The 27,606-nt window shown below is 44.6% G+C and overlaps 1 protein-coding gene and 1 pseudogene across 1 annotated transcript in view; one reads left to right on the plus strand and one right to left on the minus strand.

The window, feature by feature from the left end:
- Positions 1 to 21,304, minus strand: part of Stx12 (syntaxin 12) — a 33,328-nt gene extending 12,024 nt beyond the window's left edge. The window contains exons 1-3 of the mRNA XM_036179802.1: positions 21,080 to 21,304; positions 6,908 to 6,977; positions 3,754 to 3,853 (exon numbers count right to left, since the gene is read on the minus strand). Of these exons, the coding sequence (XP_036035695.1) occupies positions 3,754 to 3,853; positions 6,908 to 6,977; positions 21,080 to 21,197 (288 nt within the window). The 5' untranslated portion in view covers positions 21,198 to 21,304. The remainder of the gene's footprint in view (positions 1 to 3,753; positions 3,854 to 6,907; positions 6,978 to 21,079) is intronic.
- Positions 21,305 to 21,537: 233 nt separating this feature from the next.
- LOC118577999 lies at positions 21,538 to 23,260 on the plus strand (annotated as a pseudogene).
- Positions 23,261 to 27,606: the final 4,346 nt, after the last annotated feature.

A 27,606-nucleotide genomic window follows, 5' to 3' on the forward strand; every position in this document is an offset into this window, starting at 1 on the left:
GCTGGATCCAAAGGTAACTAAATAAGAGAAGCTAAAACTGGGGAAGCGGGGAAGGGCTAACAGGCGGTTCTGAATGACAGACTAGTGCATGCAGGGGTCACCGCTAAGGAACAGGGCAGTGCAATGAGTACAGCCTGACAAGTACAAGCTGCCAACTAGAGAAATTAGTGGGGACGGCACACCAGGGGAACGGAGGAAGGAGAACAGTTACTGCAGCAATCCAGGTATAATGGGGAGGAGGACGTGATGGCGGTGATTGGATCTCAGAGAGGAGGTTAAGAAGCATTGTGACTTAGTAACTAGGGATGGAGGAAGAGGGTGAGATCAGAGTGACTCAGATTTCAAACCTGAGAAAGTGATGGCAATCTTGGGAGCAAGTTTAGGTGAGGCATTCTTTTCTTCTTTCTGGGATTTTAATCTTTGCGTTAAAAACATTATCACAGGCTAGCACAGTGGCACACACCTTTAATCCCAGCAGAGGCAGGTGAACCTCTGTGAGTGCAAGGCCAGCCTGGTCTACAAAGTCAGTTCTAGGCCAGCCCGAGTTACACAGTGAGACTTTGTCTCAAACAAACAAAGGCCCCGCCCCACCCCCCAAAATTTTGTGGGCTGTAATGCCAGCACTCAGGAGGCAAAGACAGGAGGACTGCTGTAAGAAGGGAAGGAACGGGCTGGAGAGATAGCTCAGTAGTTAAGAGCACTGGCTGCTCTTCCAGAGGTCCTGAGTTCAATTCCCAGCAACCATAAGTGGCTCACAACCATCTGATGCCCTCTTCTGACTGCAAGCATATATGTAGGCAGAACACTATACATATAATATAATAAATAAATAAATAAACAAATAAATAAGAAGGGAAGGAATATCACCTCCAACCTTGCCATCTAAAATTACTGAAGCTGGGCCTGATGGTACATGCCTTTGATCCCAGTACTCAAGAGGAAGAGGCAAGAGGATCTCTGTGAGTTCAAGGCCAGTCTAGTCTACATAGTGAGTTCTGGGACAGCCAGGACTATACAGAAAGACCATAAACCAAATAAACCAACCAACAAATAAATAAATAATGCTCACTGGCTCAAACACAGGGCCTTATACATAGCAAGCAATCACCCTACCACTGAGTTACCCTCAGTCTCAAAATGCTGGGTTTTTGTTATTGTTGTTTTTCCTTTTTGGTTTTTCGAGACAAGGTTTCTCTGTGTAGTTTTGGTGCCTATCCTGGATCTCAATCTGTAGACCAGGCTGGCCTCAAACTCACAGAGATCTGCCTGACTCTGCCTCCCTGTGCTGGGATTACAGGCGTGCACCACTACCAGGCCCAAATGCTGTTTTAAAATATACATAAATACCTTCTGCTTTACTATACACCCGGCTTTTTTGTTTCTCTTGATCCTCTTGCTTGCCCTGTCTCTTCTGAAACTTGACTCCAAAGTAGATACATTTTCCCCCTTCCGAATTTTTTCCCTTAGGGATTAAATCAAAAGGCACATTTTTTTTTCTTCCTGTACTGGAGATGGAACCAAAGACCTTGCACAGCCAGCCAAGTGCTCTACCATTGAGCTTTATGCACCCAGCCCTTACTTCTATGATGATAGGTATAATCAATCAACTTGTCTCATAGGTTTGAATGAGGAATTCAGAATATCATTATTACTATACTTTGTAGGGAGGTAGTATATTCAAGAGACGCCAAGGGCTGGAGATACAGTTCAGTCGTAGATCAGATATCTAGCGTATGCAAGGCTCTGGATTCCACTCCCAGCACCGCAGAACAGAACAGGTACTGTCAACAGCAGCAAGCAGCACAATCAAATACCTGAAGGCTTTGGAGCTAAATTTGGGGAAATATTTGGGTGCCATCGTTATAAAGGCAGCACTGAAGTCTTTAAGTGAGGCTCCTGAGGAAGAAAGGATGGAGTGAGGAAATCAGAGGGTCAACAGCAGAACTTTGGGGTGTGCCAACTTCGAGGAAGAAACAGTGAAGAAGGCTGAAGCTCATCTGGGCACCATCAGAGCTGGGGGACTGAAGAGCATCACAGGAGAGCAAGTTTCAGAAGAGACAGGGCAAGCAAGAGGGTCAAGAGAAAGAGAGCCGGGTGTCAGAAGCCAGCAACGGGAGGCAGAGGTGGAAGGATTGGCACAAATTCTAGAGCCGACTAGGCTACATAGTGAAATACTATTTTGAAAGAAGGGGGCTCAAAAAAAGACCACAGGAGCTGGCAACTGATATTCTCTGCTAATGGAAGGTAGGCATGGGAGACGAGAAGCAGGACGTATGGATTAACTAACGTATAGCACACTGGTGAAAAGATGAGTGATGGGCTGAGCCAGATCAGATCCGAAAATGGCAATGGGAAGTCAGCACAGCAGGAGGGAGCGGAATTGTATTTCACTGAGGAGAGCATGTCACAGCGCTATTTTGTGTTCTTAATGATCCAGGCTAATGGACAGGAGGACAGCATTCATAATTCAAAAATATACCTGTCTCTGGCTTTTTTTCAACACATTAGTTGAATTTTTGTAGCAGATTGAACTTTCTATTTATATTTTGCTTGGGCTACTATTTAATTCTTAAGCACTTATAATACCCTGCCTGCACCAGGCCTTTAGACTCCTTTCTCATTACTACGGAACTATCAGCATCGGCAAATGTGTCCTCCTTCAGTGCACAGCTGGGAGAAGGAGAGGGGTGATCTGGAGGCAAGCTGGAGAAGCTGGGCGGAGTGAGACAGGCCCAACACTGAAGTATCAGCATAAGTAACCACTGAAGCCGTCACATAGAGGTGACCTGAGACACTAAGACAGCTTTTTGTCAGTGAGGCTAGGGTCAAACCCAAGGCTGTACACAGGCACTGTGTGCAAGCACTCAACTACAGAACATCTCCAGCCAGAGAGGAGAATTCTTCCCTGATCATTCCTTTATCCTAAGACCTATGGGTGACCTTTGGTGAGATACAGAAATGATTACAAAATATGAAAGATGTTTAACCAAAATTTATAGGCACAAAACAAGCTCAGGACCCAGCCTGCAAACACAGCTGATACCAAACCCCAGAGAGACTCAAACACTGAGATTCCTCTTTAGCTAAATACGTTGTAACATGTCACATACTCAGTACATGCTGAATGCCAGGTACTTTGCTACACCTGGCATATACATTATTGCCACAACAGTCATGCTGCCTCTCTGTACAGGCAGCATGGTTACCTTCAGTGGTCATCCTTACACAACCTATAATTACTTGGGAAGAGTCTCAGTGAGGGATTGTTTACTCTGGGTTGGCCTGTCAGCATGCCTACGGGAGACTGCCTTGATTAAATTGATTAGTACAGGAGGGTCCAACCCACCGTTGGCAGCACCATTCCCTAGGCAGGAGGTCATGAACTGTGTGTAGAGTGGAGGAACAGAGCTGAGCACAGCACAAGGAGAACAAGCATGCATGCATTCTTTTCTCGCTCCTTTGTGGATGAGATGTGACTAGTTGCTTCAAGTTCTTGCTACCTTGATTCTCCCATGAAATAGACCGTAACCTGGAATTGTGAACTTAAAAAAAAAAAAAAAGGCCACAAAAAAACTTCTAGGTGGCTTTGTTGTGGTATTTTATCACAGCAACAGAGATGAGACTATGGCATGTGGTAGGAATTATGGTTCAGAGAAATCTACGGAGACCAAAGCCCCCCTAGCTTTTGTTCTACGTACTACTGCTCTAGTGGAACAAAGTCCTTTTATAACAAACAAAGCAGAAAACACCAACCTGCTCTGATGCAGACAAGGGTAGGGGCAAGGACCCTAATTCCTTCAGCAACTCATTGGTTTCCTTGGCCAGCTGATTTGTGGAGTGCTGTAACTGTTGCCTAAGAGAGAAGAGACAGGAGTCAGGCTGCCGCAGCTTCTGGAAAGCTCTCATGCTGTCGCTTATGCTCAGGGATCCCAGTGAGTGAAGGAGTGAAGGGCCATTCAGACAGGCGCTTCAATGCCTGTGCTCACGAACCCACGTCAAGGCCTTGCTGCAGCAAGTTCCCCTGAGCAGACTGATACTCACTCAGTGATACCTGCTAAAGGAAGCACAGACCAGGAAGGTCAACGGTTTGCGAAGAAAAGCATTCTGACAGAAATGTAAGAATAATTACTACCTACATCCAAACCTAATGGCCTTAACACTGCACTCACTTAAAATTCTCACTGATTTGCCAGGTGCTCTGCATGGTCAGTACCTACCACAGTCCACTGACTAGGGTGGTTTGATGAAACCTATTAAAAGCATAGCTTCCTACATACCTAGAAAAAAACTCCGAAGATCCATTCCTAAGTTCTTCCTTAAAAGCTGATTCTTTTGTGGATTTATCCTTTGCTTCCCTCCCCCGCTCGTTATACCCGACTTTCTAGTTCTTCCCTCCAAAACAAAGCCCTATACTGTTTAGAGCTCTTAACCTCTTGTGCAAGATACTGGGTTTAATCTCTAGCACCATAAAAGTAACAACCAAAAAAATAGATATAAAGGAGCTGGGTGCTGGGCACAGTGGACTTCACCACTAGTCCTAGCTCCTCTAAGGCTGGTATAAAAGGAGCACTTGAGCCCAGCAGTTTGAGGCCAGCCTCTACAAGTGGGGTGGGTGGATGGATGGATGGATGGATGGATGGAAGGATGGAAGGAAGGAAGGAAGGAAGGAAGGAAGGAAGGAAGGAAGGAAGGAAGGAAGGAAGGAAAGAAAATGAAATTTAAGAGGGAAGAACGTGAAATATAAAAGTGATGCTATGGAAATAGACAGACAGACAGATAGATAAAAGGTTCTTCCCATCATGGTTTCCTCTACTCTCTGGCCATTTCTACAAAGGTTTTAAGGGGTGAAGAGAAGTCACATGCTATGGTCTGAATTCATGTTGAAATCCTAGCTCCCAAGTGATGTTAGTAGCAGGTAGGACTACAAAATGATTAACTTGTGTGGGCCTTTCATGAGGCATTAATGCCCTCCAAGGCACCAGAGAATTAGCTCTTCTTGTGAGGACACAATAAGAAAGCGTCAACTGCCTAGCTCGGGAGCGTACTCATTTAAGCCCAGCACTCAGATGGCAGAGGCAGGTAGATCTCCAGGAGTTCCAGGCTAGCCTGGTCCACACAGTAAGTTCCAGGACAACCACAGCTATATAGTGAGACCATTTCAGAAGGAAAACAAAAGCCAAATGTTATCTATGAAAAAGAGGGTCCTCATTAGACCTGTATCTGCCAGAAACTTGATCTTCAACCCTCAGCCTTGAGAACTATGAGAAATAGATTCATTGCTTGTGAACTACCTAGCCTGTTATCTACTGCAGCCTTAATGACTACGACAGCACATTGGTTTTTGTTGTTGTTTTTCACTGCAAACAGGCGTCTAGGATTAGAAAGTAAGAGAGACAGCAAGAGGGAGCCAATCAGAAGCCAGACCGTCCCAGAAACATATGCAGACATGTCACCTTCCCTAAAACAGCTTCTGTGACAGCGGTCACCCTCTCACTTCACACATAATACTGCTCAGCAGGCTTTAAAGATACAGAACCTTGGGGCTAGAGAGACGGCTCAGAGGTTAAGAGCACCGACTGCTCTTCCAGAGGTCCTGAGTTCAAATCCCAGCACCCACATGGTGGCTCACAACCATCTATAATGAGATCTGGTGCCCTCTTCTGTATACATAATAAATAAATAAATTTAAAAAAAAAAAAAGATATAGAACCTGGTGGCACAGCCTTTAATCCCAGCACTTAGGAGGCACAGGCAAGAGGATCTCCATGAGTTTGAGGCCAGCCTGAGACCTTATCTCAGGGAGATAGCAGGCAGGCAGACAGACAGACAGGTCAGAACTTTAAAAACTCTATTTTATTTGTTGTGGGGGGGGGAGGCACAGGTGTACCAGGATGCATGTGGGACATGCTGACATCAGAGAACAATTTTCCAGTTAGATTTCTCCTTCTATAATGTAGGTTACAAAAATCAAACTGAGATCCCCAGCTTAATGGCAAACAATTTTCTTTACTTGGTGAAGCATTCTGCTGGCCCCAAAGAATAAAATTTTTACTTTATTATTTTATGTATATAGGTGATTTGCCTGCATGTGCACCTACGTACTACACATAAGCAGTGTCCACAGAGGCCAGAAAACAGAGCTGGATCCCATGGAATGAAGCTGTAGACAGTTGTGAATCACCATGTTGGTGCTGGGAATTGAACCCTTGTCTTCTGGAAGAACAGTGAGTGCTCTTAACCACTGAACCCCAAGAATAGAATTTTTTTTTTAAGGTTTATTTATTTATTATATATACAGTGTTCTGTCTGCATGTATGCCTGCAGGCCAGAAGAGGGCACCAGATCTCATTACAGATTGTTGTGAGCCACCATGTGGTTGCTGGGAATTGAACTCAGGACCTCTGGAAGAACAGCCAGTGCTCTTAACCTCTGAGCCATCTCTCCATCCCAAGAATAGACTTTTAAAAGCAAAAATAAAGTTAAGAAAGATGTGATTAAATAAAAAGAATCAGTTCTCCTACCAGACCATTTATTCTCTCACTTGTGTTTCCTTTCCATCACTGAGAATGAATTTTTCTTACTTAGAGCTGGAAATCCAACCAGACTAAATCATCAGGAGTCCTGTGTCAACAGGAGGGTCATCGACACAGGGATATATTGATACAGCTCTTTGAGACAACTGAGGAGTGGAGGGAGGTCCTTCTCTACCTCCCTAACTTACTCTGCACACCTAACCCAGGGAAGAAAAGAAACTGTTCAAGGCGGCACAAACCTGGGTCCATTAATACACTTTGCTCCCCTCTTCCAGGTCCAGCTAGTACCACCTGACCTCACAGATCTGAAGTGGAAGGACACTATGTTCTCAAAAGGCCCTCACAAAATTCAACCTTGTTGGGAAGCTACTCACAAATTTTCCTGGAGCTTGCTTGAGTCCTGCTTAGTTCCAAGTTGGCTCATCAAATTCTTTATCTGAGCAGCTAGAAAGACGGGGAAAAGACTTATGTTAAAAAATAAACACATTCATCATGAGCATCCCACTTCTCAGAGCACTGGTCACCCCATATCCCACATACATGTAACTAATAGGAACGCTAAGACCAAAATCTTGATGGACACATTCCTCCACAGTGCTTCCCAGGCTCACTTTTCTCCTACCCAGAATATCACTGAACAGAAAGTAGTTTTGTTTGTCATCTCCAAAGAACTGAACAATTCTTCTAGATGTCCCTAGACATCTAAACTGACACTACACATTTCATCTCCTTTAAGACTGGGAAGGCAGTAGATTGGCAGTGCATATACCCAAGGTCTGGGGTTCCATCCCAGTAACACAAAAAAGGGAAGGAAACACTCACCACCTTTCAGAGAGTCTCAAAGCTACAACAATCTGCAATAACATCATCTTCTGGGTGTGAGACAGATATATGAGGCAACACACAGTGCACATACAATATCTGTGCACACACAGCAAGTGACAGAGTGAAATATTCAATCCCGAGCAAAGAGACTCCAATGGAGAGTGCTCTTTCCTATATGGCATCACAGCCAAAAACAGTTTTGTTCAGCCCTTTCCTTTTCCTAGGTATCTGGCAGCCTGGGAACGCGCATGTTTGAATCCCCTAGGCCTATCAATAGGGACTGTGTTCGTGCTGGTCTTCCTGGAACCTTCCTGTCCCTATCCCTCACTAGTCTCTGCAAGAGAGGCAGAGCCCTTGATTTCTTCTTGCTTTGCTTTCTGTTTTCTTTCTCTGGTTGTCAGGGAAGGTGGGGGAAGATTTATTAAGTTGGAGAACAGTTGTATTTGTGTGTGTATGTGTGTGTGTGTGTGTGTGTGTGTGTGTGTGTGTGTGTGTGTCCATCTGTCTGTCTGTCTCCTTGGAAACCCAGGATCTTACACACACTAACCCATGATATCTAAAGAACAGAACTTATTAATAGACTATCCTTAGTTGGTCTGGCTATCCTGGAATTCACTTTGTAGATCAGACTAGCCTTGAACTCACAGAGATCTATCTGCCTCTGCCTCCTGAGTGCTGGGATTAAAGGTGTGTGCCACCATGCTGGCTGATGTTTACAACTGATGGATTCCAGCCAGTTACAGATATTTCTCTGTTTCTCTCCACTGCCGTCGCATCACTTAACTAGTAGGAGAACATTCTCAGGGTGTAGCAGAATCTCAACAGATAATACAGCACAGACAAAAGACAGTTCCTCTGTGAGCGAGCACATTCCCTATTCCCTCTGAATTAGTGTCAAAACTTCATTCATGATCTCAGACTATAAAAAAGGACAGGCTTTGTAAAGCAAGAGAGGAAGCCAGCACTGTGTGTTAATATCATACAGGTGATGCACACACAGTGCTTCCAGAGCTAACCAAAAAGGATGTCCGCTTACTCCAAGTTTGAGGTTTAAGAATCAATCCTGCCGGGCAGTGGTGGCGCACGCCTTTAATCCCAGCACTCGAGAGGCAGAGTCAGGCAGATCTCTCTCTGTGAATTTGAGGCCAGCCTGGTCTACCAAGTGAGTTCCAGAAAGGTGCAAAGCTACACAGAGAACCCTGTCTCCAAAAACAAAAATCAATCCTTCTATGTCTAGTTGGATGGCTTAGTCGGTAACGGCACCTGTTATAAAGTCTGACACCTGAGTTTGAACCCAGGAACCCACATGGGACAAAGAAACAACTTCCATCCTCTAACTGCCAATGGGTAACACACATGCACCCCCACATACATAAGTGAATATATTAAAAACAAAACAAAATACCCACTTAGCCAGTCATATTGGCACACTCCTTTAACACCACCACTCAGGTGGTAGAGGAAGGTGGATTCTCTGTGAGTTCAAGGCTGGCCTGGTCTACATAGTGAGTTCCAGGATAGACAGAGCCACATAATGAGCCTCTGTCTAATAAACAAACAAACAAATAAACGTCCCAAATTCATATTTCAGTAATGGTGCCCTTTAAAATACCAAAATGTTAAGCCCAGTGTGGTGACCCATGCTTATAATCCCAGAAGTCAAGAGGCTGAGGCAAGAAGATTACTGTGAACTCAAGGTCAGCCTGGTCTACATACTGAGGGTATGGATAGCCTGGGCTATACAGCCAGGTATTTTCTAAAAAAAAAAAAAAAAAGAATAAAACTGAGCTGGTGGCACATGCCTGCATACAGGAGGATCATGAGTTCAAGACCAGCTTTGGCTATTGTGGTGGTTTGAAGGAAAATGGCCCCATAAACTCACAGGGAGTGGCACTATCAGGAGGTGTGGCTTTGTTGGAGTGGGTGTGGCCTTGTTGGAGAAAGTGTGTCACTGCAGAGGTGGGCTTGGAGGTCTCATGTATGCACAAGCCATCTTAGACTTCTTCCTATTGCCTGTAGATCAAGATATACAACGCTCAGCTCCTTCTCCAGCACCATGTCTGCCTGCATGCTGCCATGTCCCACCATGATGATAATCTGAACTGTAAACCACCTAATTAAATGTTTTCCTTTATAAGAGTTCCCATGGTCACGGTTTCTCTTCAGCAACAGAAATCCTAGGATAGCTATATATCAAGTTTGAGGTCATACTGAGCTACCTGAACTCCGGTCCCCCAAAAAACAAGACCAAGCAATTTACCTTTTAACAAGACTCCTAAGATATTTCTATTCTATTTTATTTAGTAGAGGTTACTTATACCTCAATAATTCCATAGGAAAACATCAGCACTGTAATTGCTATATTCTACTAAATACAAATAGCCATTTTTCTTCATCACTAACGTAGATAGATGGTCCTTATCCAAATTAAGTGAGAATTAAGATATCACTAAAGCAGCCGGGCGGTAGTGGCCCACGCCTGTAATCCCAGTACTCGGGAGGCAGAGGCAGGTGGATCTCTGAGTTCGAGGCCAGCCTGGGCTACAAAGTGAGTTCCAAGAGAGCCTCCAAAGCTACAGAGAAACCCTGTTTTGAAAAACCAAAAAAAAAAAAAAAAAAAAAAGATATCACTAAAGCTATCAACTGATGCTGTTAACAATGATTTATGAAAAGCAGGCATTAGGGATGGAGATGTACTCAGTTGGTAGAGTTCTTGCTGAGTGTGCATCAAGCCCTGAGTTCAATCACCAGCACCATATACAACCAGACAAAGTGGTACACTCTTGTAATGCCAGTGCTTGAGAAACAGAAGCAAGAGTTTAGAGTCATCCTCTATAAACCAGCCTCAGTCATGATGAAACCCTGTTTCAAAAGGTAGACATGAACACTAGCTCTCACTCTGCAGACACTGGGCTAGTTATTTGGTATTTTCTTATTTGATCCTAACCAATGCTAGAGCATTAGCATCCTCCTGCTACATGTGGGCAAAAGATGCTCACGAGCGACAGGACTGACTCGTTCATTCGGAGGACAGTACCTACTCCACATTGCCCTAGACCCCAGACAGCACTTACTTTAGGAAGCTACATTCTCAAGGGTGGATAATAAACACTCACCAGGAGGTGATAGTCCTACCAAAAGAAATAACTTCAAGTGAAGGTGAAGGAGTAGGCAGGAGGGTAGTCACTCTCTCGTGGTGGCCAGATAAGGAGACAATGAGGGCAGATAAAGAAAATGCACCTATGGAGGGGAGGTAATCCAGGCAAAGCAGATTTAACTAGAGAAAAGTCCTCAAAACAAGAGCCAGTGGTGTGGTGTGGTGTGGTGTGGCCAGGGTACTAGAGCTGAGTGAGCAAGAGAGAAAAGTGTTGGCCAAAGAGGTAGTGGGAAGGCAGGTTATAGAGGACCTTGTGCAATTATGATGAGACTTGAATTAAATGGCAAGCCCCTGATGGGCTAGGAGTAGCATGCCATAACTAGAATTCAAACACAGGGCTAGTTCCAAGGGCTATATGCTTTGAGTCAGAGTGTTGCTCTCAAAGGGCTGACTCCTGAAGGAAATAGAATGCAGTCACACAGGGCTGGTCTGGATTTTCCAGGGTTCCACTTTGCCCCACCCTGCTTATCTGACTGCCTTAACCTAACTCCAGATAGGCTGGTGTCCTTGCTCTAACCTGCTCCCTTCCCCAGTGCCCTCCCATTTCTGGGAATATGCCTCTGTACTCACTGAAGTCCAGCAGAGTACCAGGTACTTGGTGGGTACAAGGACACGGGCTGAGTCAGCCTTTTCCCTACAACTTTATGGCATTCACGTATGGCAAAAGATATGAATTAAGGTAAATCCGGAATAAGCCAGACTAAACCATTAACTAGATGTTCAGAACTGGGCGTGCTGTTTTATTTTGCTGGGCCTCTTTTTCACCACTTGCAGATTATAACCAGATTTAACTAATTTTTTAAATACTTACTATGTGTGTGGAGTTTCACTTTTTCTCATTAAATCTTGTAATTTGTTCTACCCAGTCAAGGCTGGCCTTCATACATAACTGCGGAAGACCTTGAACTGAGGATGATCTTCCTGCCTCCACCTCTGGAGTGCTGGAGTCCCCACAGGCATGGGCTACCATGCTCAAGTTTTTGTGTTGCTAGAGATTAAACCTAAGGATTTGTACATGTTGGGCAAGTATTGTGCCAATTCAGTTACATCCCCAACCCTCCTGTGTTAGACATTGCTACTATTGAGGACCAAGTGATTTCTAAGTACTCCCACACTGCCAAATCCCAAAGTCAGTAACAATGAAACAGCTTTAGTCCCAGAAGGATGATGTTAAGTTAACCAAGGAGCCTTTCTGCAACCCAAAAGTGTGCAGAGATGGTCTCCATGTGCTTTTGTTTGTTTGTTTATTTGTTTGAGACAGCATTTCTCTGTGTAGCCTTGGTTGTCCTGGAACTTGCTCTGTAGACCAGGCTGGCCTCAAACTCAGAGATCTGCCTGCTTCTGCCTCCCAAGTGCTGGGATTAAAGGTGTGCACCACCACCACAGCCCAGCCCTGTGACTTTCTTAATCATGTAAATGCAAGGTGCAAACTGGGCATGCTGGCACCTACTTTAATCCCAGCACTCAGGAAGCACAGGCAAGTGCATCTCTGTGTTCAAGGCCAGCCTGGTCTACACAGTGAGTTCCAGGACAGCCAAGGCTACACAGTCAAGACTCTGTCTCAGAAAACCAAATAAGTAAATAAAACTAAACACAAAGTGGGACAGCTGAGCATGGTGGCATACACTTGTACAGTCAGCCAGCACTCAGGAGGATGGGAGGATCTGAACTTTAAGCCAACTTGGACTAGACAGAGAGACTCTGTTTTGAAAGTTAGCTGATGCCAGGCAGAGATGCCGCATACCCTTAATCCCAACGCTCAGGAAGCAGAGGAACTGTGACTAATGATTAGCGACCACTGGTCACGCAGCTTACACCCAAGAGCTGCAGCCTTCCCAAAGCTTAAAGCACAAAACAGGAACGTTTACAAATACATTTATTTTCACTTTGAGTGTGCTTAAAAATATCACAATGAGGGTTGCGGATTTAGCTCAGTGGTAGAGCACTTGCCTAGCAAGCACAAGGCCCTGGGTTCAATCCTCAGCTAAAATATATATATATATAACAATGATACATTCTGAAAATATTTTTTATCAAAGTGAGTTAAATCTAAAAGGGTCTTCTGTCCACTTGGTTAACATGAACACTCCTTTTCTTTAAAAAACAAACTTTTAAAAATGTTTATGTGAGTGGGTATTTTTCCTGCACGTATGTCGAGGCACTGATTGTGTGCTTGGTGCCGGAGGAGACCAGAAGAGGGCATCGATCTCCTGGAACTGGAGTCAAGGGTGGTTGCAAGCCATCATGTGGTTCTAGGAATTGAACCCAGGATCTCTAGAAGAAGAGCCAATGCTCTTAACCCCTGAGCCAACTCTCTAGACCTGAACACTCCTTTTCTAAGGACTAGCAAATGAAAGTTTTATTTGGGGTGGGGGTGTTGAGGAGAATGGTGTGGGAGTATGGGGGCCAGAAGACAACAACCCTGGGTATCATTCCTCAGGGCCACACAGCTTGGCTGGCCCTTGATCTCCAAGGATCCACCTATCTCAGTCTCCCTGCACTTGATGTACTACATCTGGGTTCTGAAGATCAAACTCAGATCCTCAAATAAGCTAGCTCTTCAGCCGCTTTGATTGACATGTTATTGCTAGGAATATGGTTTGGTGGAAGAATGCTTACCTACCACTTGTATGTAAAGCCTTGGGCTCAGCCCCCAGCACATGAAGTAGACAGACATTTATAACGTTTTATAATACGACTTTGCATGTGCAGATCAGCTGGGGAATGAACCAAGGATCTTACTAGCTAGGCATGTGCTCTACCACTGAGTTACATCCCCAACCCTTGTTAAAATAGCATTTGCTGCTCTTCAGAGGACCTAGGTTCAGTTCTTAGCACCTATACAGCAGCTCACAACTGTCTATAACTCCAGTTCTAGGGACCCAGGACCTGGCCCTCTTTGGTCTCTTCAGGCACCAGGCATGCACATAGTACACATACATACAGATGCTCATACACATAAATTAAAAATATTTTGATAAAGACAATTGAGTACCACCTTTGAAATGCTACCTAATACTAGAAACTAGATGTTTATGCCAAATGTAAAGACAAACCCTTCTGTTCTGAGTAAGCAATTTTTGTAATGACGCCTAGGTCTAGCACAAGCCTGTCATCCTAGCACTTAGGACATAAAAGCAGAAGGATCAGTTCAAGGCCAATTTCAGATATCTATAGAACTTGGGGAAAAAAAACAAAAACAAAAAATAAAAACACTAGACTTAACCTCTTCTATCTCTGACCTCTCATTTTTAAAAATGTCCTGGCTAAAACTCATTTATTTATTTATTGGCTAAAATTTATTTATTTATTTATTTAGTTAGTTAGTTAGTTATATTTTATGTGCACTGGTGTTTTGCAATGGGTGTCAGATCCCCTGGAACTGGAGCTACAGACAGTTGTGAGTTGCCATGTGGGTGCTGGGATTTGAACCCAGTTCCTCTGGAAGAGCAGTCAGTGCTGTTAACCACTGAGTCATCTCTCCAGCCCCATGGCTAAAACTCTTTAAAAAAAAAATATGAAGTAAATCAATTTATTGTATATTATTGCTAACATCAATACCAAGAATTATTCTCATTTGAACACTTTATGCACGTTTTAGCAGATATCAGCAGGATCTAAACGTCCCCATGGACCACAGCCCAAATCTATTTAATCATACTGAAAGCGACTTTTCATCACACGGTTGGGACAAAATTCTCCTTATTTGAGACAATCTAACGCTCTAATTCAATACACTAAAAACATTCAGAAGATGCAGAGATGACTCAGCAGTTGAGAACATTTTGTTATTCTTGAAGAGAACTTGGATTAGGTTCCTAGCACACATATGTAAGCTTACAACCATTTGTAACTCCAGTTCCAGGGGAACCTGACTCCCCTCTTCTGACCTATGAGGGTACCAGGCATGCACATGGAACACATACATACACACAGGTAAACAAACTCATAAACAAACATATTCAATGACAAAAGTACTTCTACTAAAACATAAAACAAGGCCAGGTGAGATGTCATATGCGTTTAATCCCAGCACTCAAGAGGCAGAGGCAGGAAGAACTCTATGAGTTCCAGGCCAACCAAAGCTACACAGTGAAATCCTGTTTCATTTTTTAAAATAAATAAATAGAAAATAAAACAAAAGAAATCCACAAACTCAAAAAAACTGCCTACACCAAGCACAAAAAGGCTTTTGTACCGATGATGGCAGCGAAGCCAACTCAGTGTTCTTACACTCTGATGTTGCACAGAAACAGTGAGAATTACCTACCACACAAACACACACATCATATACACACACATTGAGAGCTGAGCTACATCCCCAACCCTCATTATAGAGACAGGGTCTCTATACATGGAACAAGCTGGGATTTAACTTTTAAAAAACAGCTTCTCAAGAGTGGTGGTGGTGCATACCTACAATTCTAGCACTTGAGAGGCAGAGGCAAGAAGATCAGGAGTTAAAGGCTAGCCTGGGCTACATGAGACCTTGTATCACTACTCTCACATACCAACAAACAAAACAAACTTCCAGTAACTAAACTAAATAGTAAATCTGTAAACTAAACTGAAAATGAGTACTAACAATTAAAGGTATAATATTCCATTTCATGCAAGAGTGATAACACATGTGGTTGTTGAGCACAGACTGAACTAAGACTGTGCTCTTGGTTTTAAGACAGGCTCTTGGGCTGGAGAGATGGCTCAGAGGTTAAGAGCACCGACTGCTCTTCCAGAGGTCCTGAGTTCAATTCCCAGCAACCACATGGGGCTCACAACCATCTGTAGTGAGATCTGGTGCCTTCTTCTCATAATAAATAAATAAATAAATCTTAAAAAAAAAAAAAAAAAGGGACAGGCTCCTTGATACGTAGTCCTGCATAGCCTGGAACTTGTTATTTGCCTAGGCTGGCCTTGAACACAATGTGTTGATCCTCCTGACTCTGCCTCTCAAGTGACACACTTACAGCTGTGGTCCAGCAAGACTGCCTATGTTTGACTCTTGGCTCCACTGCTTTCTCGTTGAGTGACCTAGAGGAAATGATGACAGTGTCTGTCTCCTCACCTAAGAAGTGGGAGTACCAAGAGACGCTTCATATGGCTGATGTGAGGATGAAATAAGCTAATAGGAGGCTAACTTTAGAATGCTGTCTGGCACATGAAAGCATCAACTAAGGATAGCTATTATCAAACTCAAGGCCAAGAAAAATGTACTTAGCAATGATAAAAATCAATTAAGTACATACTGAATGCCAGCATACCCACTGCTGAGCCAGGCACTGTGGAAAGAGAAATTTATAATGCATGGCCCTTCATCCAACAAAAGCAGTATTGCTCTAGTGACAAGGTCAAAAAACTTGGCTTCTTAATTAAGGAATACAGAATATAAGCAGATATTAAACTGTGAGGAAAAATTGCTTGTTACATTTAAGGAAAAAGAACCTAATGACAGCTAGCATGTTTTATGTGTTGAGTAGGTAAGTAGCAGGTTCTGTTGGTCTTTTTGAGACAGGGTCTCACGTAGGGTGAGGATTACAGACATCCACGAGGTAGAAAGCCCTGTTTTAGAACGCACATAAGTTATCTCAGTCATAAAAACCCTACAAAGTAAGACCACAGATGAGAAAAATGAGCAGGAGGGGAAAAGCAAAGCTCACCAAACACAAAACTGCTAAGAAGCTGAGGGAAAACGCAAACTTAGTTCTGGAACATTTAAATGCTCAACTGTTTCCTAGTCTTTCAGTAAACAAGCAGAGCCTGGCGTGGTGCCACACCCCTTTAGTCTCACCACTCTGGAGGCTGAGGCAAGCCGATCTGCGAGTTCCAGACCAACCTGGTCTCTTAGCCAGGCCAGCCAGAGCTACATACCCTGTCTCAAAAGACAAAAAAATTGCCAGGAGGTGATGGTACCTGCCTTTAATCCCAGCACTCAGGAGGCAGAGGATTTCTGAGTTCAAGGCCAGCCTGCTCTACAGAGCAAGCAGCAGGACAGCCAGGGCTACAGAGAGAAACTGTCTTAAAAAAAACAAAACAGGGTTGGGGATTTAGCTCAGTGGTAGAGCGATTGCCTAGCATCTACCTGGGTGCAATCCTCAGCTCCAAAACAAAACCAAAAAGCATGTCAGAGTTGAGGCTAGTACCTCAGATCTATAATCCCTGTACTCAGGAAGCTGAAGCTGGAAGACTTCTAGGAGTTCAAGGATAGCATGTGCTACAGAGTGATATGTTGTCTCAAATAATAATCATAATGATAATTTTTTAATAATTCCTTTCTTAATATTTATTTTAACTACATGAGTGTTCTGCCTACATGTAGGTCTGTGTACCACCAGTGTGTTCGGTGCCTGTGGGTACTTGGAACCGAACCCAGGTCCTCTATAGGAACAACAAAGGCTCTTAACCAATAAGCCATCTTTCCAGCCCCAATTTTAATAATTTTCTTTAAAAAGTCCAGGCTGAGTATACTGGTACATAACTTTAATCCCAGCACTGGAGAGGCAGAGACATGCAGTACCTGTGAGTACCAGGCTAGCCTGGGCTACACAGACACTACCTGAAAACAAATAAATAAAATAAATCAGCCATATCAGGAAAGAAATGCTGTTCTTTGACTGGCAGTTAACTGTCAAGTTCTTCGGGTAATTTTCTACATTTGCCTCAGAAACATCTGTCTAGACCCTCCAGTACACAGTAGGCGGGGTCAAGAATTCTCCCCTGGCCTCCCACATGTAGAACTACCAGGCAGCCAACCCAAGCTACACCTTTAACCCACCAAGTGGGCTGCCCTGTTTCAGGCTGATGTGCCTCCAGCCCCCACCTCAAATGTGGTTGAACAGTTCACAAGGAAAGGAACAACCACCCTCAGATTTTCAGGGTGAGTGGGATGTGCCTTTGAACATCCATTCTCAGAGAGGACATGGGCGTTTGGGCCATGACTTTGTCACTTACAATTGGTAAGCTTCAAGAGTCTACGTGGCCCCTGCCTACCTCTCGGACTTCTTTTCCTACTTTGCTCCCTATCTTTAATCCAGCCCCACCTGCCTCCTTGCTATTTTCTGTCACATCAAAGTCCTTGGACTTGCCCTCAGCACACACTACCTTTCTCCACTGCTCACAAAGCTCCCTCCACTGCTCACACAAACATCTCCTCAGAGAGGCCTTCCTCACCAGCCTATTATCCATTCCTTTATCCCTTCCCTCTACACACTTACCTGCTTTCTTTCCCTCAAGCACCTGCTACTACTTGATATTATTTGTATGTACACATACAAGTGCATGCAAACATCCACACAGCACCATGCAGCAATTTGTTCTCTGCTCTATCGCCAGTGGACGGAATGCTTGTTACACTCTGAATGAATGAACCCATCATATGTGTAGGACTGAGGCAAACAGTAGAAAAATAAAGATGAATAAGCCATGGTTCCTACCTCAAATGAGCTAACAATCTAGCAGGAAGATGAACATATTTCAAGAAAAGAAATCACAGCTTCCACAGCACATACAAACATACACACATTCAGCTAGACGATTCTTTGACCTTTCTCAGTCTGTTTCCCAACCCATAGACTAGGGATAATTATTTCACAGGATTGCTATGAATTAAGATATCACATATACCATCCCCTTCCCCATGGTAGTGACGAAAGCCTTTAATCCCAGCACTCGGGAGGCAGAGGCAGGTGGATCTCTGAGTTCCAGGCCAACCTGGTCTACAGAGTGAGTTTCAGGACAGCCAGAGCTACACAAAGAAACCGTGTCTTGAAAAAAATAAGAAAAACAGATACCACATGTACTTTTTTCATACTGCCTAGCACACTATGTACGTAAACAGTAGCTAGCAACATATTAATTGTTGACTCTAATAATTCCCTTGAGTCTAATGCCTAATCAACAGCTAGATCAGTATCTATCACCAAGGAAACTGCCTCTATTCCCCCCACACACACACATATACACACCTTTTTTTGTTGTTTGGTTTTAAGACTCACTCTATTGCTCAGACTGGTCTTGAACTCATGGAAACTCAGCCTCCGGAGAGCTGGGATTACAGGCCTGACTCATCAAACCTAGGTTTTGGCTTTTTCCTGTCCCCCATTCCCTCTCCCCCCTTTTCCTTTTAAAGGGGTCTCATTATGTAGCCCAGGCTTGCCTTGAATTCATTATGCAGTTTAGATTTGTCTAAGTCATGGCAATCCTCCTGCCTCACCCTCTCAAATGCTATAAGTGTTCTCCACTATGCCCAGCTTCAAATCTAATTCAATTTAGTAAACACAAATTTGCTGTTAAAAGAATCTATGTCATGAACTGGCTTTCTGGAGCCCATTCCCCATGGAGGGATGCCTTGCTCAGCCTTGATGCAGCGGAGAGGGCCTTGGTCCTGCCTCACCTGATATGGCAGACTTCCATGACTCCCCACGGGAAGCCTTACCCTCTCTGAGGGCTGGAGAGGAAGTTGGGTGGGTGGGGTAAAGTTGGAGGGTGGGTGGGAGCAGCCTGGGGAGAGGGAACTATGGTTGGTATCTAAAGTGAAAAAAAAATTTAAATTAAAAAAAAAGAAAAAGGATTGGGGATTTAGCTCAGTGGTAGAGTGCTCACCTAGCAACTGCAAGGCCCTGGGTTCGATCCCCAGCTCAAAAGAAAAAGAAAAAGAAAAAAAGAAATCTATGCCAGTCCCTATGCTTACTACACAGCTTAATACTCAAATCCAGAATATTCCACAGAAAGACATTTAAAATTAGGTTTAGTCTTAATGCAAAAACTTCAGCCTTGAAACAAAATTTTCTTTCTTTTTCTTTTCTTTTCTTTTCTTTCTTTCTTTTTTTTTTTTTTTTTTTTGTTGTTGTTGTTCTCAGTATCCCTGGCTGTCCTGTAGCCCAGGCTGGCCTCAAACTCACAAAGATCTGCCTGCCTCTGCCTCCCAAGTGCTGGGATTAAAGCATACGCCAACCCCCCCAAGCACAAAATTTTCTTTTAAAATTTATTTATTTATTATTATTATTGTGTGTGTGTGATATGTAGAACACACATTCAAACCAATGCAAACACACATGCTGCACATGCCAGGGAAGTGAGCGTGGAGGTCAGAGTACAGCTCTGTGGAGCTAATTTGCCCCTTCCACCTGTACATGGGCTCCGGGGTGCAAACCAGGCTATCAGGCTGGTACAGCAAACACTTTACCCGGAGCCATCTTGCCTGCCCCTTGACCCAGGATCTTCTGATCTAACTTGTAAATCAGTTCCAGTTCCCTTGACAAAAGGAACTTGAACACAAAGTACGATACTTTCTAACCATCGATCACAGTATTGTGTTCTTAGTATCTGGGTTTAACAACCTCCAAACACCCAGTGCTAACCCTTCCCACCAGAAATCTACCTCTCAGCTTCTACAATATACATTTAGATTTAAAAGCAAAGTGACAAGCTGGGCTTGGTGGTACAGGTCTTTAATCCCAGCACTTGGGAGGCAGAGGCATGTCGATCGCTGAGTTCAAGGCCAGCCTGGTCTACAGAGAGACTTCCAGGACAGCCAGGGTTACAGAGAAATTCTATCTCAAAAATAAAATAAAAGCAAAGCAAAGTGATAGCTTATGCTTTAAAGTTTACAACGTAATTATATTTCAGAACTGACCCTACCTATTAACAGAGTGTAGCTATAATAACACAATAATAACACTGATGGTTGTCACCATTTTTTAAGTAAAGCTGCTTCTGTTGTTCTGTTTATAAAGCTCTAGGGCTGATTTTGAATCCCTGGAAACAGCCTGTATTTGACTCTCGGCTACAATCTTTACTCTAATGGCAAGGAGTGAGTTTTGAGGCAAGCAGTTACAGACTGACTTCTACCACTCGGTATGGACTTGTAGCCAAGCGTCTCCGTGTATCAGATTTATACAAGAGACAGAAGATGAAATCTTCATGCTTAAAATTTTTAAAAACTTCTTTGCTACAAAAGACAACGTAAATTAAAATGTTCCCGGTGCATTCTCTGTAATAAAACAGGAGTCCTCCCACTCCTTAAATACCAGTCATTGACTCTGATTTCCAAATTAATTACAGGAAGCACAGTGTATTAAGTCACCCAAACACACGCATTCGCCACTTCCCTTAATTGAAAGTTGCTGATGTCGGAGGACCCAACCGCTGAGCAGAATGCGAACCTAAAGCCTCAACCAGCAAGCCACCCCTGATCCAAACTGTGCAAAGCCAGGTGGGTGGGGAGACGACGATGACAGGAAGAATTCGGCTGACCACCGCGCCTAGGGAGACTGTTGTTCACAGTCCAGGAGATGACACACACTCCCTCCCACCCTCGGGCTGTCAAGTCGGCTCGGTTGACCCAACACCCTGAACTCACAACGCCGAAGATAGGGGTGTGGACCTGAAGGGCCCGAGCCTGACCGATCCGGGGAAGGCAGCTCGCCGCGCCCGCCCGGAGTGGAGGCTCCCGGCGGCCTCAGGGGTGGCCCTGGCTGCGGCCGGGACCGGGCTCCGCGTCTTGGCAACCTCGCCCAGGCCTGTCCCTCAGGTCGCCCCCCGCTCCCAGCTGGGTCCCCTCGCTCACTGGCTTGACTGATCCGCTGGATGTTGCCACTGCATGTCTGGATGATGCTGTTGAAGTCCCGGGGCTGGGGCCCCGAGGGCCCGGGATTCCGATACATGTCTAAGGGACCGTAGGACATGACAAGGAGCAGAGACCGGGTCGCGCTTCACGGCGCTCCTACCGGAAGCTGCCACTAGCCGGGCCCCGCAGCTGGGAGGGAAACCGGGAAGAGAAAGGGCGGGGGTGGTGGGGGGGTGGAGGAAGGAGCCGCGCCTGCGTGCGCACTGACCCCACCCACCGACAATGCGCACGCGCACGCTCCTCCCTCACTCCCGTGGTGCGCGTGCGCCGCTGTCACTTGAGAGTTTTCAAACTGCTGGCCGAGAGCGTCGGTCGCCGCAGGACCGAACTCCTCCAGCGGCGCAGCTAGCAGCTTGCAGACGGCGCGCCCCGCGCTCGGCCACGTGCCAGCTGCCAGCATGCGGGTCCGCATCCTGACGCTCGGCCCGGCCTTGGCGCTTAGCCACCCTGCAAATCTTTGCTTTTCCAACCCTGGTCAAAGCCGAGGTGAATGCATGAGCGTGGAATTGAAGCAGTACAAATGCGATTGTACCCGGACAGGATTGTATGGTGAAAACACCTAAATTTCTGACAAGAATAAAATTACTGCTGAAACCTGCCGCCAGCACAGTGTTCTCTATGCTTAACCACTTCAAGGGATTCTGGGACATTGTCAGCAACATTTCCTTCCTGCGGAATTCAGTCATGAGAAATGTGTTGCCCGCCAGATCGCATTTGATTGACAGCCACTTACAAGGTGCACACCACCCCTACAGAAACTGAGAAGCCTTCTCCAACCTCTCCTACCACATCAGAGCCTCTCTTGCTATAGCAGATGACTGCCCAACTCCCATGGTGTGTAAGGGGGGAAAGGGCTTCTTGACTCAAAAGGTTATGGAGAAAGTTCTAAGAAGAAAGTTCATCCCTGATCTCCAGGGTACGAATATGATGTTTACGTTCTTCACCTAGCACTTCATCTACTATTATTTCAATACGGACCGGAAATGAGGATCTGTGTTCACCAGAGGACTGGGCCACAGAGTGGTCTTAAGCCATGTGTATGGCAAAACTCTAAATAGACGATATTAACTGCACCTTTTCAAGGATGGAAAATTAAATATCAGATAATTGATGGAGAGGTCTATCCTCCCATCAAAGAGGCCAGAGATCCTCAGGTGGGGATGATCTACCCACTTCACACCCCTGAACATCTGTAGTTGGCTGTGGGGTGGGAGATCTTTGGCTTTCGGCCTAGTCTGCTGGTGTACACTACATTATGGCTGTGGGAACATAACGGAATGTTTGATGATGTATGCAAAGAAGGAGCACCCAGCGTGGATTGATGAGTGGCCCTCCGGACAAGCAGGTTCACACTGATGGGAGAAACTGTCAAGACTGTGATGGAAGACCATGTCCAGCCCTTGAGTGTCTACTACTTCAAAGTAAAGTTTGACCCAGCTTTTCAATCAATGGTTCTGGTATCAGAACCACATCGCTGCTGAGTTCTAACACACTCTGTTACTGACACCCTCTGTAGCCTGACACTTCAAATTAAAGGCCAGAAGTATACCTTTGATCAGTTTCTGTACAACCCTATTATTCGTAGAGCATGGACTGAACCAGTTCATTGAATCATTCACCATGCTATCTGCTCGATGGGTTGCTAGCCATGGGAATGTTCCACTCAGTACAACAAGCCGCCACAGCCTCAGTTGACCAGAGCAGACAGGTGAAATACTCTGGACAGGCACCTCAAAGGCTTCTTACCAAAGCCCTACAAATCATTTCAAGAACTCACAGGAGATAAAGAGGCTGCTGAGTTGGAAGCTCTTTATGGTGACATCTGTTGCCCTGCTGATAGAAAAACCTCATCCAGATGCTGTTTGGGGGGAGACCCTAGTGGAAATGGGGGCACCATTCTCCTTGGAACGACTTATGTCCAACCTTTCTGTATTCCTTGCTACTGGAAGCCAAGTACTTTCGGAGAAGTAGGTTTAAGGTAGTCAATGCTGCCGCAATCCAGTGTCTCATCTGCAATGACGTCAAGGGCTGTCCTTTCGGGTCATTCAGTGTCCCAGGTCCAGCGCCTCCCCAAACAGCCATTACTATACGTTCTTTGACTCCAAATAGATAGTGACATAAATATCCGATCCCTCCAGATTTGGGGGTGCTGGACAGGGCAAATGACATCAAATAATCAAATAGTTGGGGATCCCATTAAATAAGTTTTCTCAGCCATGCTGTGTCTCTCCAGAGTCCACTGACACCATGCAAGAATTTTTGATCTGCATAAAAGTGTACGAGATTACCTCAACCCTTACTTCCTATTCTGTTCTATTCTGAGAACCCAGGCTCAAATATAGAAAAGGAAGCAACCTTGAGATTCAGAACTGTGGCCCGTCGGTGACTCTTACGGGTTTCAAACTACTTTTCTTGTTCCCTTCACTACTCATCTAAGCAGTAAAGTAATAAAACTTGCTGGGAACATACTGTGTGTGAGTCCTCATTGTAGGTCACTGCACACCAAGGAAGCATCCCCATTTTTACCTTTAAAGTAGATTTTTTTAATTAGTTTTTTTTTTTCATTTTATGTGCATTAGTGTTTTGTCTGCATGTCTGTCTGGGTGAGGGTGTCAGGTCCCCAGGAACTGGAGCTACAGATAGCACTGGGCTGCCATGTGGTTGCTGGGAATTGAACCTGGATCCTCTGGAAGAGCAGTCAATGCTCCTAACGGCTGAGCCATCTCGCCAGCCCCTGAAGTAGATTTTTTTTTCTTTTTTTTTTTTCTCTCATGTCCTGCCTATACTTCCTGCCTGGCTACTGGCCAATCAGTGTTTTATTTATTAACCAATCAGAGCAACACATTTAACATGCAGAACATCTCACAGCAGCTTGTATTCTCCAGTCCACCTTAGTCTCTCAGAAATGAGAGGAGAGGAAGCAGCTAATTTATTTAATTTTACTTAATGTGCATTGGTGTGGAGGTGTCAGATCCCCTGGAACTGGAGTCACAGACAGTTAGAGGTGACATGTGGGTGCTGGGAATTGAACCTTGGTTCTCTGGAAGAACACCCAGTGCTCTTAACCATTGAGTCGTCTCTACAGCCCCCATTTCTAGAGATTTTTAAAGCAAAGCTATCACTATTTTTTGGTTGGAATTCATTTATGATAGTTCTTCCCTTGTATAGAAAGGGACAGATTAGGCCTGTGAATTTTGACGTAGTTCTAGAGCACTCACTACTACAAGTGGTAGACTTTGTATTTGCTGGGCATGGAAGAACTCACATATAATCCAAGCCCTTGGGAAGCTGAGAGTTCTAGACCAGTCAGGACTGCACAGCAAAACATTGTCTTTAAAGAAAGGAGGAGGGGCCAGCTGGAGGAAAGAACGATAGGAAAAAAGGAAGGAAGGAAGGAAAGGAGAGAGAGGTAAGAAAGAGAGAAAGAGGAAGGAAGGAAGGGAGGGAGGGAGGGAGGGGGGAAAAAAGGAAGACAGACAGACAGACCCTGAATTCAATTTATAGCATCACAAAAACAAATCTGATATGGTGGTACATGCCAGTCATCCCACCACTTGGAGGCTAAAGGCAGGAAGATCAGGAGTTCAAAGCCATTCTCAGTTACACAGCAAGTTAGAGGCCAGGATGGGCTACTTAAGACCCTGTCTCAAAAACAAACAACGTGTCATGTTAAACAAATACTCTTCCACTGAAATATATACTCAACCTCTCCCCAATCCTGTTGAGACATGTTCTCAATAAATTGCCCAGGATGGCTTAGAACTCACTCAGCTCAGGCAGGCCTTGAACTTTTCATCTTCATTGTGGGGCACCAGCCCCCACACTTATTTACCCATGGACTCTTGAGGAATGAGGGATAAAAGACTTAGTTAGAAACAGAGTGGTGAGAAAAAGAGAAAACACAGGATAGACTCGAGTGAGCCTGGATCCTTATCCACCTCCCCAGAAATTTATTCCTAAGGTCTATTTATAACAATGCCAAGGGGTGGAGCAAAAGACCTCCCCCTTGTTAGTTACAGTTAAGTGTAGACCCTTACAAACACCTGATACCCAGGCCTGTGGTCCAATCAACATCATATGCAGTCCTGCTGGGTACAGCCACTAGGAAACCTAGTGGGCTCCAACACTTCATGCCTGAGGTTTCTTGAGTGTTGGGATTACATATGTGCTATAGAACAATCCTTTTCTACACTATGACTATGTAGTACTCTCATTGATTAATAAAAAGCTGACAGACTGGTAAGTGGGCAGGAAGTTAGATGGCAAAACCAAACTGAGAATGATAGGAAGGAATGAGGGGAGTTGAGAGAGATGCCAGCCAGCCAGCCACTGAGCAAGCAGGACATGTAGAAATGAGGTGATAAGCCACAAGCCATGTGGAAATACATAGATTAATAGAAATGGGTTGATTTAAATGTAAGAGTTAGCTAGTAATAAGCCTGAGCTATTGGCCGAGCATTTATAAGTAATATTAAGCCTCTGTGTCACCTATTTGGAAGCCTACATGTATGTGCTCTACTATGCCTAGCCTAATGTTCTTGTTCTGGTTTTGAAAATTCTAATAAAATGATTATTTGGTGACATGCACCTTTAATCCCAGCACTTGGGACAGAGGCAGGTGGATCTCTGTGGGTTCAAGGCCAAGACAAACTAACTGGGTCTACATAGTAAATTCTAGGCCAGCCAGGAATACATAGTGAGACCCTGTCTCAAAAACAAAAATCATAATAAGGGTTGGTGAGATGGCTCAGTGGGTAAGAGCCCTTGCCCTGCAAGCATAAGGATCTGAGTTTGAATCCCAGTAGCACCCAGGTTAAAAGCTGAACATAGTGGCTGGAGAGATGGCTTAGCAGTCACGAGTGAAGTCCTTGTGGATGACCTGGATTCCATTGGTTTCCAGCACCCATATGGTGTTTCACAACCATCCTTAACTTTAGTTTCAGAAGATCTGATTCCCTCTCAGGTACCAGACACACACATAGTGCACATACATATATGCAGGCAAAACACTGATATACATAAATAAATAAATCTTTTTTGTTTGTTTGTTTGTTTTGTTTTCTGAGACAGGGAGTTTGGTGCCTGTTCTGGAACTCACTCTGTAGCCCAGGCTGGCCTTGAACTCACAGAGATCTGCCTGCCTCTGCCTCCCGAGTGCTGGGATTAAAAATGTGTGCCACCACTGCCCAGAATACTAATTCTTATGACTCATAGTTTTATGTCAAATCCTATGTTTTATCACACAGCTTTAATGCATTAGCAATTCTTCCCATAAAGCACTAAATGTATCAGTTTGAATGCATTAATAATAAACTCAAAGTCACCAATATTAGTGTCACAACTGAAGGACAAAACTGAAACACTTCCCCTTTGTGTCATTTAATCTAGAGCAAGCAGAGGCTGAATTCTCTACAGCTCTCCTGTGTCTTCCATTGTCCATCACAAAGGGCTTCTGCTCTGTATTTACTGAACAGCACAGAGAGCAGGGGGCGAGGAACGAGCGTCACTTTACAGGAATCTTTAACAGAGTTTTACAAGCTTTTAAATCACTGACCAGATAACAAACACTCAAGCAATGTCCAAAGCCGCTTCCATCATTTATGGTGCATATTCATTTTCTAAGGCCACTCTCAGCCTATTTTCTGATCCCAGCTAATGATTATCATAACACACATGCATTACTCTGGGCCAGGGGCATGAGAGAGTACATAATTTAAGATTGCAGTTATGCATTAGCTCAGGTTGTAAAGATGATTACATGGAAAATCCATGACACATAAGGCTGGCTGTTACTTTGTTCTCATAGGCACAGGCTAAACAAATAGGCGGAACACACAGTAGGCTAACAGTCTTTTTTTTTTTTTTTTTTTTTTTTTTTTGGTTTTTCGAGACAGGGTTTCTCTATGTAGTTTTGGAGCCTGTCCTACACCAGCTCTGTAGACCAGGCTGGCCTCGAACTCACAGAGATCCACCTGCCTCTGCTTCCTGAGTGCTGGGATTACAGGCGTGCGCCACCACCGCCTGGCTAGGCTAACAGTCTTAATGTTTTTAAAATTATGTTTGTTGTTGGTTTTTGAGACAGGTTCTCACTATGTAGCCCTGGTTGTCCTGGAGCTCACTATGTAGACCAGGCTAGCCTGAAACTCACAGAGATCCACCTGCCTCTGCCTCCCAAGTGCTGGAGTGATGGCCAAAAACCCCTCCATTTTCTGCTAGGCATCCATCTAGGTAACCATTAGCCATTTATATCTGACTCCAGTCTCTGGGAAATAAGTTCCCAGTAACCCTGACTCAGTGACCTCATCCACCTACTCAGAAATACACAGCCTCGACCATCTACTTACTCTGTTTTGACTAACTGCTTTTTGGCTTCTGTTATTCAGACATTCAGGTTGCCTTGACTACCTAATCTTGGCGGAGCAAAACAGCTCTTGGCTTGCTTGTGCAGATACTCAAGGTCTCCTTGT

This window comes from Onychomys torridus, chromosome 2, assembly GCF_903995425.1.
Source record: "Onychomys torridus chromosome 2, mOncTor1.1, whole genome shotgun sequence".
In the NCBI taxonomy this organism is placed as follows: Eukaryota; Metazoa; Chordata; class Mammalia; order Rodentia; family Cricetidae; genus Onychomys; species Onychomys torridus.